The 18,002-nt window shown below is 42.9% G+C and overlaps 1 protein-coding gene across 3 annotated transcripts in view; it reads right to left on the minus strand.

Moving 5' to 3' along the window:
* The window catches only part of cntfr (ciliary neurotrophic factor receptor), a 206,903-nt gene that overhangs the window by 30,141 nt on the left and 158,760 nt on the right, over nt 1–18,002 (minus strand). For all 3 annotated transcript variants that reach the window (XM_068705923.1, XM_068705925.1, XM_068705922.1), the window contains one exon: nt 102–219. In XM_068705923.1, the coding sequence (XP_068562024.1) occupies nt 102–219 (118 nt within the window). The remainder of the gene's footprint in view (nt 1–101; nt 220–18,002) is intronic.

Genomic DNA, 18,002 nt, shown 5'->3' on the forward strand with positions numbered 1-18,002 from the left:
ATGTAGGCTAGGTCTTTTTGCATGACACCCCCAATATATACAGAGTGACTTAAGCATGCACTTCTAAAAGTTGCACCCAGACACAAGACCAATGCACTTACTGTACGTCGACTTCAAAGGTGGTGGGGATGTACGTCGGGTGCAGCTGGTGCCAGCTGCAGTAGAAGCCTTTAGGGTAGGTGTTGGATCGACAGGTGACTGTGGGCTCTCGGGGGGGAACTGCAGAAAGAATAAAGAAAAAAAAAAAGACATGTTAACTAACGTTATATAATTAAGAACTATGCAGAGTTTGAGAAAGAGACATACCAGAGAGATATCAGAGTAACACACCTCACATGAATCAAATGCAAAGCAGCTGTCTTTAATTACACGTTTCCTCTTTGAATTATTCATTATTGATCAAGTATTTCATACATACATGACGTCGCCGTTTTAATTAAGTTGCGTCTCCGGTTATGTTTTATGAGATCTTGCTTTTAATTTGTTTAGCTGTGATTGCTTGTGTTTGTGTAATTTATTTTTTTTATTACACCCATAAATTAAAGTTAGACTCATTAAGAGGGGGTGATTAAGATCAATTATGTACCTGCGGGGCTAAAACAACTTTAGCTTCCACAGCAGTATCACTTACATTTTGTATGAACCTCAAGCTGAAAGTGTCAAAACTGATATCTTGATTAAATTTGAGACCACCTTGTTAGGAAAATGTCAGGGCAGATTCAACACCGGATTCAAATCAATGAATCATTCCTGCTCACTCTGTCACCGGGTGAACAGCATATCTGCTTCCTGTTGTTTTTATCTAATGACTGCAGCCGGCTTAAATATTGTGACTGCAGGCAATTATTTTGAAATTGACTGTATTTGCATTGATTTTTTTGTCCCCTAAGCTGTCTGAATGGTTGGATGCACAAGAAAAAGTGACCTGGAAACCTTTTAGTGAGATATGTGTTACCCAGGACAAACGTCTGGAACAATTCAATCACATTTAAATGATTTAAGAAAAACGATTAAAGCAGAAGGCGATCGAGAACAGATCTGGAGACATTGGAGAGACGGAGGAATGCAAAAACAGTAAAGAAGCTGGGAGGGAAGATGGCGTGTGGAGAAAAGAAGGATATTGGAGTGGTAGCGCAACGGAAGAATAAAAGAGGTTGGCCAGAAAAAAGTGATGTTACGCCAACTCTGGCCTCCTCCAAGATTAGGGTCTTTTCTTCACGGCTACTCGACCGCGCACTCGTCCACCACTCCCTCTTTTTCTCCCCACAACTTCTTACCCTTGTTATCTCTACTGCATGTGACATACGGAGTGTACAGCGCCACGTCACAAACAACTCATTTCTTTATATTATGTTTCACCTATAAATCATTTTTTTCCAACTCTTTATTCCGTTCCCAAACTCACCCTCCTTTCTTCTTTATCTTTTCTTGATCTATATCGCAGCGTTTTCTATTCATGGTGCTTCATTGGTTATGCTGCAGCATTGGACTTTCGTTATTAAATATTGGATAGCAGCCAATAAGCATTATATACTGCTGATAAGATATTTTGCCTGATAACAGCCACATTCACACACTTTGACTCTTCATATGGTAGTCAGTAATGCACACCGGAGTTGAATGGGTGGGATGGGTCATCCTGTCTTTAAGAGCCGCTAACCCATTCAGTGTGGACATGGGAAAAACTGCATGAGCGGCTCGGTCGAGGAGCAGGATGTCTGTCCCCTGTGGGGGAAACGGATCGCTCCCAATGTGTTTGTGGAACAGGACTAATAGGGTGTGGCCAGAAAAAAAAAAGAAAAAAGAAAAAAGGTAATGCTTTTACAGAACAGTAATGAAAGGAGACGCTACCCCACTTCAAGAAGCATAGAGAGAAATGGATTATTTCACATAATCTTTTCAGCTATTTTCAGTAGTTTAGAGAGTTAAATTCAAAAGATGTCAAGATGTGTGACCCTGACATGGGGCTGATGAAGTAGTGTGTGACGTTGTATTCTGAATGTCCTCTCAACAACGGTCTGAATGTTGAGCTAGATAGAGATGGAATGACGCATTAAAATGTTGCACAAGGTAAAGTAAAAACACACAACGTGTGTATAATAAGTTATTGACTCCAAATTAACTAACAGTGATGGGATAAAGGCTGAGAACTGTACATAACAAGAGGTTTTCCCTATACTTATACCACATGTTTGGAGTGCATTATGAATACTAGATGGCCCTTTAAACATCTATCTATAATAAAAAAATGAATTCATTAAAAATATATATATTACTTCAACTTTGGATAACAAGATGTGGGTCCTCAGTGTGTGAGACACGACGCTAACCATTTGTGTAAGTGTGTTACAGTTGTTCACCATCTAATAAAGGCCAGATCGCCATGAGCGCCCATTTAGAAAGCTAGTGATAGTGGTGACCAGAGATATCAGAGACAAGTCCTTTGTGGCAAAAACAGAAGCAACAATCAAAGTGTTTCAACGTGGGACGAAGTGAACAGTGGAGAACAACAGAACGAGTGGAAAGGCAATCCCTCAGGAGGGAGGGAGTTACAACAAGCAGATGGGACGATTCACAGCGACATCACATGGAAGTGGCCCAATGTGCTTTCTCTCTGTAGCTGCAGACGAAATACCCACGGCCCAATTCATCCAACGCATCTCAAGTATTCCTCTCATCGCTGATGATCATTCAGGTTCATTTGCATCCAGTTTCATGGATCCTGTAATGTTTTGTAATTTCAGCACTAAGTGTGGTGTGGTTCCGTCTTTTTTTTTTTTGTCTTTATCTCTGTCCGCTTCCTCTTGGATGCTGAAACTTCTCTCTTGGATGAATAATCTTGTTCTTGATGAAAAACATGAATATGAGTAATCCTATTTTTTTTTTTATTTATGATGGCTAAATAAAACAATAAAAACATTTCCACATACTGTAGCAGCATCCTGTCTAATTATTTTGTAATAATGATATCGGAACATCTCTCGAGGAGTATTTGGCCACACACACACACACACACACACACACACACACACACACACACACACACACACACACACACACACACACACACGGCCACAAGCAAGAGGTTGATTGGCTGCTATAGGGTCATTTCAGAGTCACACACAATAAGCTGTGTTTAAGCGGTCACCACGGCAACTAATTAGCCTGTCAATAACGTCAACGAGGAGGTGCCAGGGACGACATCCAATCACACTCAATTAATCACAGAGACTAATTGGGGCCATCTCAATCAATTGGCTCCTCATCTGAGAGCTTCAGTCAAAGTCACACACACACACACACACACACACACACACACACACACACACACACACACACACAAACAAAGAGAGCTGCAGGTATTCCTATCGGCTTTTTAGAATTAGCCATGATCAATCAAACCAGCTTATTACGGATCTGGAGAAGTTCAGTGATAACATCGCGGTTTTAGAGAGAAAAGCAACGGAGGGAAGGTGAAGGAATACAGGCGTGGAGAGGATGAGCATAGATGTGTGTTAACGCCAGCTATGTTTGGAGCGGGTTGTTTGCACTCTGGAGTGTTTACTCCTTTAATTTAGTTTGTCTTGCCACGTGTGAGGGGCTTCAATCAAACCACTGCTGAGGCACCTCGAACTGCAGTTCACTGGCGGTGCACTGCTGGGCTCCTCCAAGGGGACTGAAGTGTGTGCTTTGTTAGGGAGGGAGAACGCGATCCGAACCATGAATACTACCGTAAACGGCCCCCATAACACAAGGGTGTATGTGTTTAAGGAGACAGATGTGGACGTCTCAATGCCACGGTTTAAAACTCACAAGCAAAATAGAAAGAGGCGAGGGCAAATCAAAAACCGCTGCTGATACAAGATATCAAAACTTCGCCCCGGTGGAAGTTACTTGGAAGTCTATGTGATTTAAGTTTACAAGCCCTGGATTGCTTGAGTAGGTGAGTAATTGGTCAGTTTGAGGAAAGTGTCTTGACTTGACTTCAGTGCTGCTATGAACCTGTACGACTGAAATAATAAAACACAATAAACTGAACAAACAGTTAAAGAGGAAATAAAGTTGTTGGGTCAGTTGCAGTGTATAAAATTCCAGAAGAAAGAAAGGAGGAAAATAAGGACAGGCTGGTCAAAAGAAGGAGGCGAAGAACAAGGAGACGAGAAGAAAAGAGAAACAAAGATTAAGGCAAATACATGAAAAAGATGAGATGAGACAAGACAGCATTCTTTCATCAGACTTGACTAATGTAACCTTGAGAAACTTCCAGACGCACGACGCGTTAATGTGCACGTAGCGCTCGGTTGCCTCAATAACAATAAACATCAAAAGCCGTCTTTGGATCTAATGAAAATAGGTTGAAACACCACGGAGGAGACGGGACAAGACATAATGTGATCGTACACAAAACAGAGAACAAAGACGGTATGAATATTAAGGCCCATAAAACAATAGCGCTAATTAAAATGTCATTGTGCATGCTCTTTATTGGCGAACCACCTCACCTGAATCAGTGGCAGACAGGACACCGCTCATGAATAAATGTTATTTGAATTAGCACACTTTCATCGTGCGGTTTGAATTGCTAAACACCGAATGTGTTTCATGGGCCTTTGTGATCCTCATGAAACGCACACCTGCAAGCGTGCACATGTGTGCATGCCCAAGTGGTTAGTGGGGTTACTTTTAAATGGTAATAGGTCAGAGACACAACTTAGAGCAGACTGTGGCTCATGAATACCGAGACCAACAAGAAAAGAAAAGAGACACTTTATATTCATAAGATCACAATCGCAAACCAAAGCAGAGAAATCTATACAAGCCCTGGTTTGGCACCTGGCTTTAAAGCAGACTTTGTTTTTTTTTAAGTGCAATCTATTTCTTTCAAGTTACTTGTCACATATTTAAAATTCTGTGATTTTTTTTTTTTATTTCACGCGCGTCATGCTATACGCTGCATCACGCATCGTCCTTGTCGTCAGATTTTTGACTATGTATCATGATGGATAAAGCCTCTGGCGGCAAAAAAAAGGGGGGCTCAACGTCTGCAGCCTGCGGATGTTCAACCCCAAGACTTAGTTTTCCGTGCGCTGCTCATTATTTACGATTCGAGACTTGGAGTTGGAGATGAGAGAGAACCGCGTCGTTTGACAAGTAGCCAGTTTACGAGCTCATTTTGAACCGAATAAAAAGTGAAATCATCGCTAGACGATACTGTCTACCTGCATTCAACCAAATTCTTCTCGAAGGTGTTAAATTCCACTCTGACTACAATACTACTAAAGATTCTACATGGGAATGCAGAATCCGTTCATGAGATCCAAGGCTTTTAGACATGCGTAAAAGTTCAAATAAATGCTGCAGAGCGTGTCGTCACACCAGCCTGCTGTCGCCCCATCGCTACTGGGCTTTGCTCTAAATAAAGTGATGTTGCAGTTCTTTCTCTCTCTAGAAGCCGTACTTTCTCTTCTGCTGTCCCACTATTCTAAACCTGTCACACAAAAATTCTGGGACTCGCAAAAGAGGATCTTTGTCACAGAACACACACGCACACACACACACGCACGCACACACACACACACACACACACACACACACGCACATGATGAGGGACAAGCACATCCAGTGGCCCTGGTCGCTAGGCTGCAGGCACTATAGTAATTGCTATTTGTTTGTGTTAGTAGCCTCCCTGTTGCTTTGTGTGTGTTTGTCCGTTTGCATCACTATGTGTGTGCGCACGTCTCTCTCTCTCTCTCTCTGTGCCCATGTGTGTGTTTGTAGTGAATTCTCCTGCTATGACAACAAGAATGAATGCCTTTTCTTCCAGTTTCTCCATTCTTTCACTTTTTTTTTTTTTTTTTTTCTCCATACAAAATCTTCGGCTTATGATGTTCAAATAGTCTGGACCGTCTTTGGCCGCGGAACAAAAACAAAAAAAAAAATGACGAAACCTTCCTGGGTTCGAATCCCTATTCATGCTGTCTTTCGGTTTACGCTTCCATGATGAGGAGTCAGTTTGACAAACCACAGTCTTTGCTGAACACAGTTAAGTTTCTGAATAGCAAACCAAGGGACCGCAAATAGCGAACAAATCCATTCATCTACGAGTCCGTCTGTCTACCCATCATGCGCGTCTCATTTGGTTTAAAAATCACTTCCTTCATATTAGACATTCTTCAGGGAAGATGCGGGCCCTCTTGGATTCCGTGCCACTCTGGATGGCATAAACTCGTTCAGGCAGATGGCTTTGGTCTCTGCTTGACTCGGCCTGCCAATGCCGGGCTCCCTGCATTTTAGATTAGCTCAGTCGTGTGTCATGGGAGACACATGACTAAGAAAGAGGAATGTAAATAAATATGGAGGACAGAGTCAAAGAGAGACGGAGACAGAGACGCTGTGGTGCCTTTTTGTCCAGACCAGCTGTCGTGGCTGACTGTAATGTAATTGTGGTGTAATATTTTTATCCGGTGCTCTGAAGCTATCCCAAAGCATGAACGCACATATGTGTGTGTGTGTGTGTGTGTAAGATCAGTGCGCGTACTGTAATGCGAATATGCAATATTATGTTTAACTAATTGAATTGAAAGTGCACACATTTGTCTGCACAGTATGAGGACTTGCATGTGTAATTAAAAGTATGTGCATGTCTGAGTGCCAATTATAAAAGTATATCCAAAGAGTAGCCTTTATAACTCATTAGCATAAACCTTTGTTTCCTTTGTAGAAGCATCGCTTTGACTGCACATCACTTCATACCCATTTGCCTAAAATCTATGAACACTTATTGATCTCTAGATTTATGTCAGAGACTTAACAAACTCTGCATGTATTTGTGGGAGGGTGGGCCCTTTACTGCAACGCTATTTCATTACACAGAACTTCCAGTCTTGTTTGCACAATCGCCGAGTTTCTGACTCAAGGCGTCAGAATTCAAACGCAAGTGATCTTCTCTCTACTTTTGCTCCTTTTTCTACTTTTCTTTCTCCTGTAGCTGTCTTCTCCTCAACCATCCAATCTCTCTCCACTGGTCCAGAGCTGCTCTTCAACATGAGGGAGTGAAAACGGCAGCGCCACACACCTACGCACACACACACACACGCACACACACACACACACACACACACACACACACACACACACACACACACACACACACACACACACACACACACACTGCACAAAACAATGACGCCCTGGCATTCCAAGAATGTCTCTGGGCCAATTGGAAACAGCCGTGTGTGAGAGATGAATGAATGAAAGGAGGATGAATACCTTATGAGAGCATCAGGAGTTGATCAGTGAGATAGAGAGAGACAAAGAAGAGAAGAGCCACCAAAAAAGGAAAAAAAACCCAAAAAAAACAGAGGTTAGTTTAAATACATAAATAATATGTTCAAAATGAACATAACCAATAGAAATGATGGCAAGATCTACATAAAAAAAAAATAGGATCCAAAATGTACTGAACCACAATGATCCTTTAGGAAGGCAGCAGAGAGGGATGAAGGGAAGGAATTGTTGAGAGGTCTAACCTCCACAGCTCTCGAGGTCAGACACAGGAAGACGACCATTATACCTGGACACTTAGATCCCCCCCCCCCGGGCCTGTCTCTCACTCCCCCTCATACACAGATGCTCACTTAGCCACCTGACATCACAAATCTTTCTCAAAGCTCGGGAACAACATCTCGTGTTTCACAGGAAATAAAACAAGATTCCTGAGCGGCTTCGCACCTCTTCACACGATCTCACCTCAGGCAGACTCCTTTGGACTTTTCCACCGCTTCCTTCCTCGCGCAAAACATCGGATGGAAAAGATGACCCGACTGGGTTTCGTGACCGACTCATGAAACCACCCAATAATTGGAATTTGCATGTGCATAAATCTGAGTTCTGCTATCATAACACAACTATCATACTTATGATAAATCATTGCATACTGTTGCATTGTTTAATATTGCACAGAAAAAAAAAAGAAAGAAAAAGAAAACATAGCTGCAAAGTCCAAACTGCATTATGGGAATATGAATTGGATTGCTTTTTGAGAGACAGCTATTATCTCTTTGCAGGAGAGCGAATTCTTTCACTGCCCGGTGCTCCCTTCCCACTTCACGTCTCTCCTCCATTTCCCTCCTCTCAATCTCTGCCATTTTCAATTAATTCCATTCATTTTCTACCTCTTTCTCTGTATCTATATTGTTCAATATTCATGGTAATGGCTGTTTCACATTCTAATGCAGCTGGAGAGAGGCTTTATATCGAATAAGGGAAAACAAAAAAAACATCCATAAGCAAAAAAATGTAGACATTTACTGTATTGTCTTATTCTATATTGGTAGTAGTATGTGATTTGGTCGTCCTCTGTGTGCTTTAACTTAACCCCAGATCGCTGCACAAACTAGTAGCATTGAATCCAGAAGCTTACGAGAGGCGGGCCAGGCATTCCTTTCGTGCTACTTCATTCTTACCATAATTCATTATTATTTGTCTCGACAGCACAGTGAGGATTGCCAGGAGAGTGGAGGAACAGCACAGTGCCACTCATGAGCGATTTGTTCACTTAAAGTAATCTTCTTTGTGAAACAGCAAATTGAACTTTTTAAGCCGTGGCCTCCCTCACACTCCTGGACCTTTCTCCGCACTTTGCTTCAATTCCTTTTTTTTTAAGTCCACCAGATCTGGCGTCAGCCATTCCAAGGACAAACAAGAGCAAACTAACACCATCGGATAAGTTTTAGATTTCTGCTGTTGTGATAAATAACTGATGGTCGCTGCAGGAATCCGATGGTTTTGAAACCCCTCAGAAGAGGGCCTGGTTAAGGCTAAAATGCCTTTGTCAGAGGCACTGCAGCAGGTCAATGGGGATGGAGTGTAGCACCGTGTTACACTGTGAGTAATCCAGGGTGACACTCAAAACCTAAGGCATCAATAGTAATTATCTTACACTTTCCAAGTGGAGGATGGAGGTCAGACCAATTATTTCCCTCTGTTCTTCCCTTGCCACATTCGACAGCCACTTTTTGTGTCAGGTGCCGGTTGAGTCCTCAACACTTTCTTTGTCACCCGTCACTCTACTTAAAGGTGTGAAATCTGGCAAGAATTTGAGTTTAAAATATAAAAAGAATGAAGTAACCTTTGTAACAGAATGTGAAGAGGTTACAGTGTTAATGCTATGTCAAAGACCTCTATGTATTGTGTTGCGGAGGTGCAATAGAAATCTATTGAAAAGAAGATGCTAACCAGCTAGCCCAGGCCCGTTCTGTCTTGTAATACTGCTTGTTTCTTGAGGTGATAGTGAGTCGCTGTAGCGTCTGCCCTCAGTCTAACATGAGAGGAGAAAGAAGTAGAGCTGCACTGAGGGCTCATCAATAATACATCCATGGTCTGTGTGCAGTTTGTTTACTGGATTTAGCCGAAAGTCCCTGAAACGTGAAAACTACTCGAACCCTCGCGTCATCTTCCCCCGCCGCCAGGAGAGTTGTTCACCGGGAGCAGAGCGCGCGATAGCTCCGGAAGACGGACCTTCAGTTAGCGGTTAGCAGTTAGCTTGAAGCTTCCGCCAGTGCAAACCAGAGCACAGGGGATCAAAACGTACAGCTACCATACAACCTCCAGTCAGTGGCACTGGAAACACAAAGGTGGCTAACGTAACGTAGGAGAGGTAAAATGCTGCCCGGCTATTTCTATTGGACCGTGTAGTTAGGCATTACACATTGCACCTTTAACAGAAAGAACACAACAACTCGTTTTCTGCCTCGGCACCAACTCAATAACAACTTCAGTGATTTCAAGTGAGGGGGGAAAACACAGAGAACATCACACTGATGTTGGACAAGACACTTGGAGAAAGCTGTAGGTGAAGGAATAAGGAGGAAAGCTATTGCGGTTGAGATAACGCTAGCACACTAATGAAACTAGAAATTGCCATTTTATCACAGAAACTCCAGTCAGTACTACCAGCGTTTTACCAAAATTGAAATTTGAGTGTGTTAAAGCTGTTGAGTTGAGATGTCTCTAGTCTCACTAAGAGGTAAATCTCTGTGTCAACTTGGCAATAATAGCCTGAGGCTCTGTCCCTGTCGCGACAATTGCTTCTCAGCTGCGGTGACTGCGCCGGCGAAATGAGTGACAGGCTGGGATTGACCAATCAGACGTGTCAGTCTGCCACGTGCGCAAGCCGGCTAACTGCCATCACTCAACCACGGAGATAGATGAGACAGGCAGGTACCACCCGAATCCCCGACGTCTGAAACGAAACAGCTGACTGCTTTAAATTTAGCTGTCAGATTCAAAGCTCGACGGAAAGACAGATAGACAGGACGACAAAGAGAGAGAGAGAGAGAGAGAGAGAGAGAGAAATCAAAAGTGTCTGGCCTGTAAAGCTTGAGGCCATTATTGTGAATTCAGCCAGCTGCTTTGTGCAGGAGCACTCTGCGCTGTCTTTTTACATACACCGTGTTCTCTTCATGGAGTTATGAAAGGTGTCGTTCTGCACAGTGTGAAACCTTCAGATACACATATCTACTGATAGACAGAGGGCAAACACACACACACACACACACACACACACACACACACACACACACACACACACTGTGACTGCCTGCATGCAAAAGTGAAGGCTTGAGCACAAATACGTTACACAACCAACACAACTAAACAACACACAGAGAAACAGTATTTTCTGCAGTTCTGTACACCTTGGGGCTATTATAACAGATATTCTTGGTAGCTCTGTAATGCTATTTTAATGGAATGTTTGCATGAGACTTAAAGCTACATCAGGTCCTCCACACACCAGCTGTGCACAAGCCAATCTAACCCAGGCCCCCAGCCAGCCATGCTGGAAGATCTCAACAGTTTGCAACATAATAGAGAGAAGGAGAGAGAGAGAGAGAGAGAGAGAGAGAGAGAGAGAGAGAGAGAGAGAGAGAGAGAGAGAGAGAAAGAGAGATGAACTGCCTGCAAAAATGTAACTCACCTCAGCAGTATCCACAAGGAATGGCTTACACCAGTGCTGTTTACATAATGAGTGTGTCAGTTAGCTTGCTGATGATACTGTAGGTGTGGCATTACTCTGTTGGGAACATTGACGCACGCTTTGAGAGATTAAGGCTCAGTACAAATCTAAATTATCTCTAGATTTGGCATGCTGGTTCAATTGGACATATGCCACCTGGATTTTTTACCTAACTTGGTTCAAATAGTATTGCATGTGTAAGACAGGCATTTTTCCAGACGCTACATTGTTTCCCTGGCGGCGGCATCATTTTAAACATTACGTAGTGTGATGTTCAGAGGTTGTGGTAATTCGACGTACTTCAGTGAGATCACTTTGCCTCCTTCCTATGTGGACTTTATGGACTTTGTAATAACGTCACCTGACTTCCTTCTTCGGTGCCGTCATAATTGCTACGGCCACTAGAGGGCTTTGCCACTTCAACACATGAAGGTGACGTTTTGGGGTACTTGCTGACATGAAGCTTTTTGAGCTTCTTGGGAGGACCGTCCCCATGGTGACGGGATTATATTGTGTCACTGACAAACTAACAATGGGAGTTACTGAAGCTTGCATTGACTTGTTAAGGGATGTTTTGAATGTAGGGCAGAACGGTGGAACAGAACTTTGCATGCTACATGTATCATTAAAATCAGTAAAAAGACAGAACATCACTGTGTTGATGCAGAAGCTGAAATTGGACGTTAGCTTTTCCCTCAGTTGATACATTCAGCTCAGGGCGGAACGACCGCTGGTCACTGTGCAACTCCTCGTCAACAAGGAGCAGGCTTCACAGCGAGGAAATAACAGCGTGAGGAATAAAGAATGCTTCCCGTCTAATACGTTGTAATGTGTCCTTTTGGGAAGATTCCAAATGGCAATCTTAAAATTCAATTCCCTCATCCTTGAGAGAAATTGTCCCTAACTTTTCACTCCTGCGGGCAAGAGCTGGGCTAAATTGAAGCAATAAAGCAAGTAGGAGTCAGTCTAAATGGTTAAACGACGGAACAAGCAGTGAACTCATTCCCTCAGCAGCATTTTGGTGCAGGCACAAGCATCACAGGATGCTCTTATCGCACCTATCCTCTTTCCTCTGAGCCTTGTTTGGATTCAACAGCAAAGAGAAGCAAACAAACACACTGACGGCTCAGTTTGTGAAGACGCCGCTTCTACTTTTATTTGTCTTGGACATCAGCCAAGTCTTGGAGTAGATTTTGGGATATCACAAAATTCGGGAGAGATCCAAGTAAAAAAAACTTTTTTTAATCCCTTAGACACTCGTTCCTTCTTTAAAGTAAATCTTACACGAGGCCTCATGTGACATGTTTGCAGTTCAACCAATGAGCGGTATTCCATTGCCAGATTGTAGTAAATAAATAAGCAAGTATTAGAAGAAAAGTTTAAACATCATTTGTGTAGTTCTTTTCACCTCTTTTCTGACCCCTGGGATTTAACATGAGGAACTGCAGCAGGTGTAAGTTAGTAGCTGCTGTTCTTTCTGCCTGCCTGCCTTCATCCATGATAAACATGAATTCATCTATTCACATTTACATTGCATCCTGTTGATTCTTTTGCTTTTCTACAGAAATGGGAACACATTTGCAGTTTTACACTACATATACACAAACCGGCTGTCGAGTAAAGTTGGATGCCAGCTCCTAGTTTAAGTGGAAAGACATCCAAAATACACAATTCAATGCTTATTTTCCAACTTTGTCTATTTGTGTCTCTAGATTCCTCCCAAATTTACCAAAAGTTAGCATTAGATTAGCATATTTAAACGTAAAATTTCTGAAAATGTGTAATACAAAAAAAAATAGCTGTCACAAGTTTCATGGTGATAACAATGAGATAACGCATCATTTGCAATATTTAAAGTTACATTTTCAGAAAACTTGTAATACCGAAAATCCTATTCACCTGTGGCCTCATTCTGAAAGGACTCAATGCTGGATGTTTTACAAGATCAACAGTTAGTTAGTCAGAGAGGCTGGAGGCAGAGGACAGGACCCTGTGTGTCTTGTCATGCCTTCGATCTCTTCATATGTCCCCTCTCTGCTTACTTTTGTCTCCCTAATCATCTTTTTTTAATCGCTTCTGTCTCTTTCACTTCTTCCCAGCCCTCCTTTTTCTGTGGCGGGTTCATATCATCAACCGGCCTCAACCCTCACGACCTATCATTATTTGATTACAAACTACTTTATTGGCACACGGCACCTCGACTATATAACAGGGCTTTGAGGTAGCGACCTGTCGTGTGATGGTACGTGTGTGTGTGTGTCACTTTGAACGAAATAAAAAGTCTTCTTATCAGGAACTTTGTTTCCGATTTTATTTCTATCCTCTTTTACTGAGCCAAGTCTACTCTATGTGGGAATAAAACCATTAAGAGGGAGGTAGGCAGACGGTAAGGGAGGGGCGGGGGTTAGCGAGGGGTGAGGGGGGGGTCAGAGATTAAAAGCAAGGAACAGAGCTAAAAAAGAAAGTGAGTGGGCAAGAGAGAGAAAAAGAGGATAAATGACATTCATTGTTCCTTCCTCTTGCTGTCAGTTCTCAGTAATGCTAATCATTAGGCTAATCTGACAGGATGGTACACACACACACACACACACACACACACACACACACACACACACACACACACACACCATGTCCCTTAGTTCCCCCCTCGTGTTGCATTCCAATGCCCGGTGTCAATGAGAGGGAACCGCCACATTACATGGGTGTTTGTTCTCTTTGTACGCTCTCCTGCAATGCTATTAGGGCCACAGACTGTGTGTGTGTGTGTGTGTGTGTGTGTGTGTGTGTGTGTATGTGTGTGTGCATATTCAGACAAGTAGTCTTTTTTTTTTGTAAATAGGAGACTAAGATTGATTTCAAAAACGTATTTTTGTGGAATTTACCTATAATCTTGGCAGGTTTACTGACACTGTGTTTCTGTTGCCATGCAGAGACAGCAGCTGCATTTACTCCATCAGGAGAAGTTGATTAGAAGCAGACTAAAATGAAAAAATGTTGCTTCACTTCTGGCTTGGTTCTAATGAAAGATTCTTGGATTTAAAACATATTTTTCCTTCTGAGATTTATTGTCATTCTTCTTTCTACTGATTCTGTGCCACAATATTTTTGTTTCTTCTTTAAAGTTGTGGTTTGTCAATAAAATAAAATGGACTTTTTTAATCTACAATATATTGGACTATGATCCATGCTCCTTTTCCTGGAATAGCAGCAGGTTTTGCTCCGGCCTTGAAGGGGCGCTCTTGGTGCAACGTTTAGCTTTGAAAGCAAAGAAAATTAGGGGATTTCATTTTCTGGGATTTTCTGTGACGTGGGGCATTTTCTGCGATTATATGTCGAGGTCAGTGCATCCTGTACCTTATGATTGTATGATTGTATGTATATTACATACAACAGCGAGAGTTCGACAATCCAGCGTTCTTAAATGTCAGCTTCGTCACTCAAAAGCTGAACGAAAAAGTTCTTCAAAGTCCCCACAGAACCGAATGATTCTCACTCTCAGTGAAAGTTGAGGAGGCCACACAATCTTAGGCTTAAGTGGGATGCAGTACCGTTAAATAAGTGTGTGCGTGTGTGTGTGTGTGTGTGTGTGTGTCCTGAGGGAAAAGATGAATCTTGGTTTAGAATAGGTAACAGTGGAATGTAATTGAGCTGAAAATTGAAAAGCGGAGCCGTGGCAAAGCCAGGCTGCTGTGCGCGTACGTATGAGTGTGTGTTGTGCAGGTGCGCTCTTGGAATGTGTGTCTAAGTGTGTTATTGTGCGCATGGTTTTGTGTGTGTGTGTGTGTGTGTGTACCTGTGTTTGTTTGTGTTTTAAAAACCAGAGTGGGATGCCAGTGTAATCCTCGCACAGTCGGACCCCCAAGGATAACAGAATTTACTGCTGTGTGGGTGAGCCACACAGGCATGCATACCAGAGCGGACACACACACACACACACACACACACACACACACACACACACACACACACACACAGGCAGCCCCATGCCAACTACCTGAGAGCGTAAAGAAGAGTGAGGATGAGAGCATGCTGAGTCTCGCTCCCCCTCTCCCAAGAAACACTCGCTTGGAAAATTGGAAAGAGCTTTGCCGTCTCCTCTGGGCATCACTCATGATGCTTCATTTTACACAGTATATATATACGCAATACCCTGTGCATAGAAACAGGTGATATATACGGTTACTTCATAGCGTGGAGTCATTTTTTTTACCACATGTGTAAGATGTTTAACTCTCGGTCTCCTTGAATAAATACGTGTTACAGCAAAACTACAACCCGGAGAGATTAAGCCAAGGTGGATGTAAACAGGGACACAGGGACACAGGGACAGAGGTGAAGTGTCCCACAGAGATGAGCCTATCTCTGCTCAATGTGTCATCTGTTAGCTGCGTCAGGACGACCACTTTCCACTGTGTGAAGAGAAGGAAGCGCGAGGGAGTGAGTTGTGTCACAGATTAGGTGAATAAATGTGGTCTGAAATCTTCTTTAGGATCAAAAGACGACGCCTGCAATCTCCCCCCTCAGACAATCTGACCCTAGAAAGACGCTCCTTTGAGAACTCTTCCCATGGAAGTACAGAGGAGGTGCGACTCACTGTCTGCACCGAGGAGTATCTGAAGCCGTGCCTTTTACCAGCCCTGCAAAGATTCACTACGCATTTTTTGAGAAACATTTCAAGTACGGCCCTGTAGATGTCAAAATGAATAAAAAAGATAGATATGCAACCGCAAAGCCTGATTCTCACCTCAAACTTGCTGAGGAAATTCACGAAATGACGCGTGACATTTACAGAGTAGGCGCCATCATTTCCCACTTTTTGTGTAATTTGACGTTATTTATTCTGCGTGACTTAAGATGTGTCATTTTAAGCATCGATTTCTGATGCTCTTTGAGTTACCCTGTGCTTTACAAATGAAGTTGCCCTTCTCTTAAGGAAAGCGGATGCCGTCTACAAATAAACAAGAGTTTTTCCATTTCATTCAAAAAATAGACACAGACATGCAGACAGGAGGTATTTACCAATCCAGTCGGCAGACAAAACATGTAAGCATGGTTGAGTTGAATGTCAACGCTGCCGAACCAAAAAATACGTTTGGCAAATATGTTTTGTATCAGCCTCATATGACGGTTATGACGCACAACGCGCCCAAGCTAACACAACGCAGTCTGTCCTCTGAACGCACACAACAGACTGATTTCAATCCTGTTTTTAAACTCCTGTTAAGACAGAAGTCCACCCGAAATCATACGAAACCACAGAAACCAAGAAGTGACCCTCCTCAAAGATCTCTGCTTGGTACACCTTTCAGTCCAGCAGGCCGGGAGCTTCACCACTTCTGTCGTTCTCTGTGTGATCAACATGAAAACAGGATCCCTGAGTTTCGTCTGACAGGTGGTCAGCTCAGAGAGAGACGTACCGTATTCTCCTCTCCACTGACTCCTTCAACTCTCAACCTTTTATCCGTCGTTGGCTATTCCCTCCACTTTGCAAGTGTCTCAATGTGTGCGTCTGTGTGTGTGTGTGTGTGTGTGTGTGTGTGTGGTCTATAGAGAGGGGTATTTGACTGCCTGATAGGCGAGACCCACAGGCAGTGACAGCTTCATCCATCAGCATGTCCGTCTGACGGACAGGCCTGTGTGGAGAGGTCACACTCACACACACACACACACACACACACACACACACACACACACACACACACAAATATTCCTCAATTGGTACACACATGGTCGCTCTGCCTTTTCTGCTCACACTTGACTTTACATTTTCTGTTTTTCAGCTGGTCGGTTTCTGCTTTTTCGTCCCTTTAACCTCTCTGTCTCTCCTCTACTTCCTCCCTATGTCTGCGATCTTCCTCTCCTCTCCCCATTTCTTTTTTTCTTTTCTTTTCCTGTCCTTAACCTCTTCTTTGTTCTCTCATTTGTCATTGTCCATCAAGTCTTTCATCTTCCTCTCTGGCTTGTTTTTCCACCACTTTCCATGTCGTACTTGTTTCCCCTCATTCTTTCTCCCCTTGAAATCAGTTGAAGCGAGGACTGAGGAAAACACAAGTCAACATGCAGAAACATTTTGGTGCCGCTCGCACCGGCTCCGCTGGAGTGCTGATTTATTCATTCGGCGGCCTGACAACCTTGGGAACGTTGCTATATTCCATATCCATTCATCCACAGGAGCACACAAATGACAACATCGGTATGTGAGAACGTGCATTCCAGCGCGGCGTAGGAAGAAAGACCGCTGTCACTCACTTCCCCATAGGAACAAAATAGTTCCCAAACAGCTAACAGGGAAGTGCTCCCTGGCAACAGGAGCCGCTGAAGGAAGTAAAGAGGAAACTGACCCCCGATTTTTGGACAAAATGACCCCTACATTTTTTTTTAAGATCTTTCAATGCATTTTTCCTATTCACAGACAACTTTGTTATGGGAACATGATGCATTCAAACCAGTCGCATCATTGTCAATGCGAGACAATGGCTCCAAGGAGAGCTGAGGCGTCGCTATCTGGTCTCATGGTAACGTAACGCAGACGAGAGCTAACAAGCCATCGCAAATGCTTCGTAGGCCATCAACACAACACATCAGTTCAGTGTTGGTGACACTATTCAGGGAAGTTAAATAAGTTAAGGAGACAAGGCTGTTTGAGTGCTATCTCTTACACCTATTCTCAAAACCCACTTTCACCTGAGAGCTTAGTTGTCTCAAAAACTTAAGTTAAGCTCATTTTATTCCTGTCCGATTCACATCTTATATCATTTTCCATTTCCTTCAACATTTTAATCATCATTTGTGTTTAATCTGTCGCTTCATGTGAAGCACTTTGTAACCTGTTTTTCTAATTTAAGTGCTTTACAAGTAAAGATGATTATTATATTATATTTAGAATATATATATATATATATGAATCTGCACACGTGCCAGAGAAACTTTTAGAGAACACACTTTGACATCTATTGCCATTAAAGTGCAGCTGCTGCAATTTTGT

This window comes from Cebidichthys violaceus, unplaced genomic scaffold (genome assembly GCF_023349555.1).
Source record: "Cebidichthys violaceus isolate CVI_PGR_0920_01 unplaced genomic scaffold, fCebVio1.0.p SCAF_12, whole genome shotgun sequence".
Classification (NCBI taxonomy): Eukaryota; Metazoa; Chordata; class Actinopteri; order Perciformes; family Stichaeidae; genus Cebidichthys; species Cebidichthys violaceus.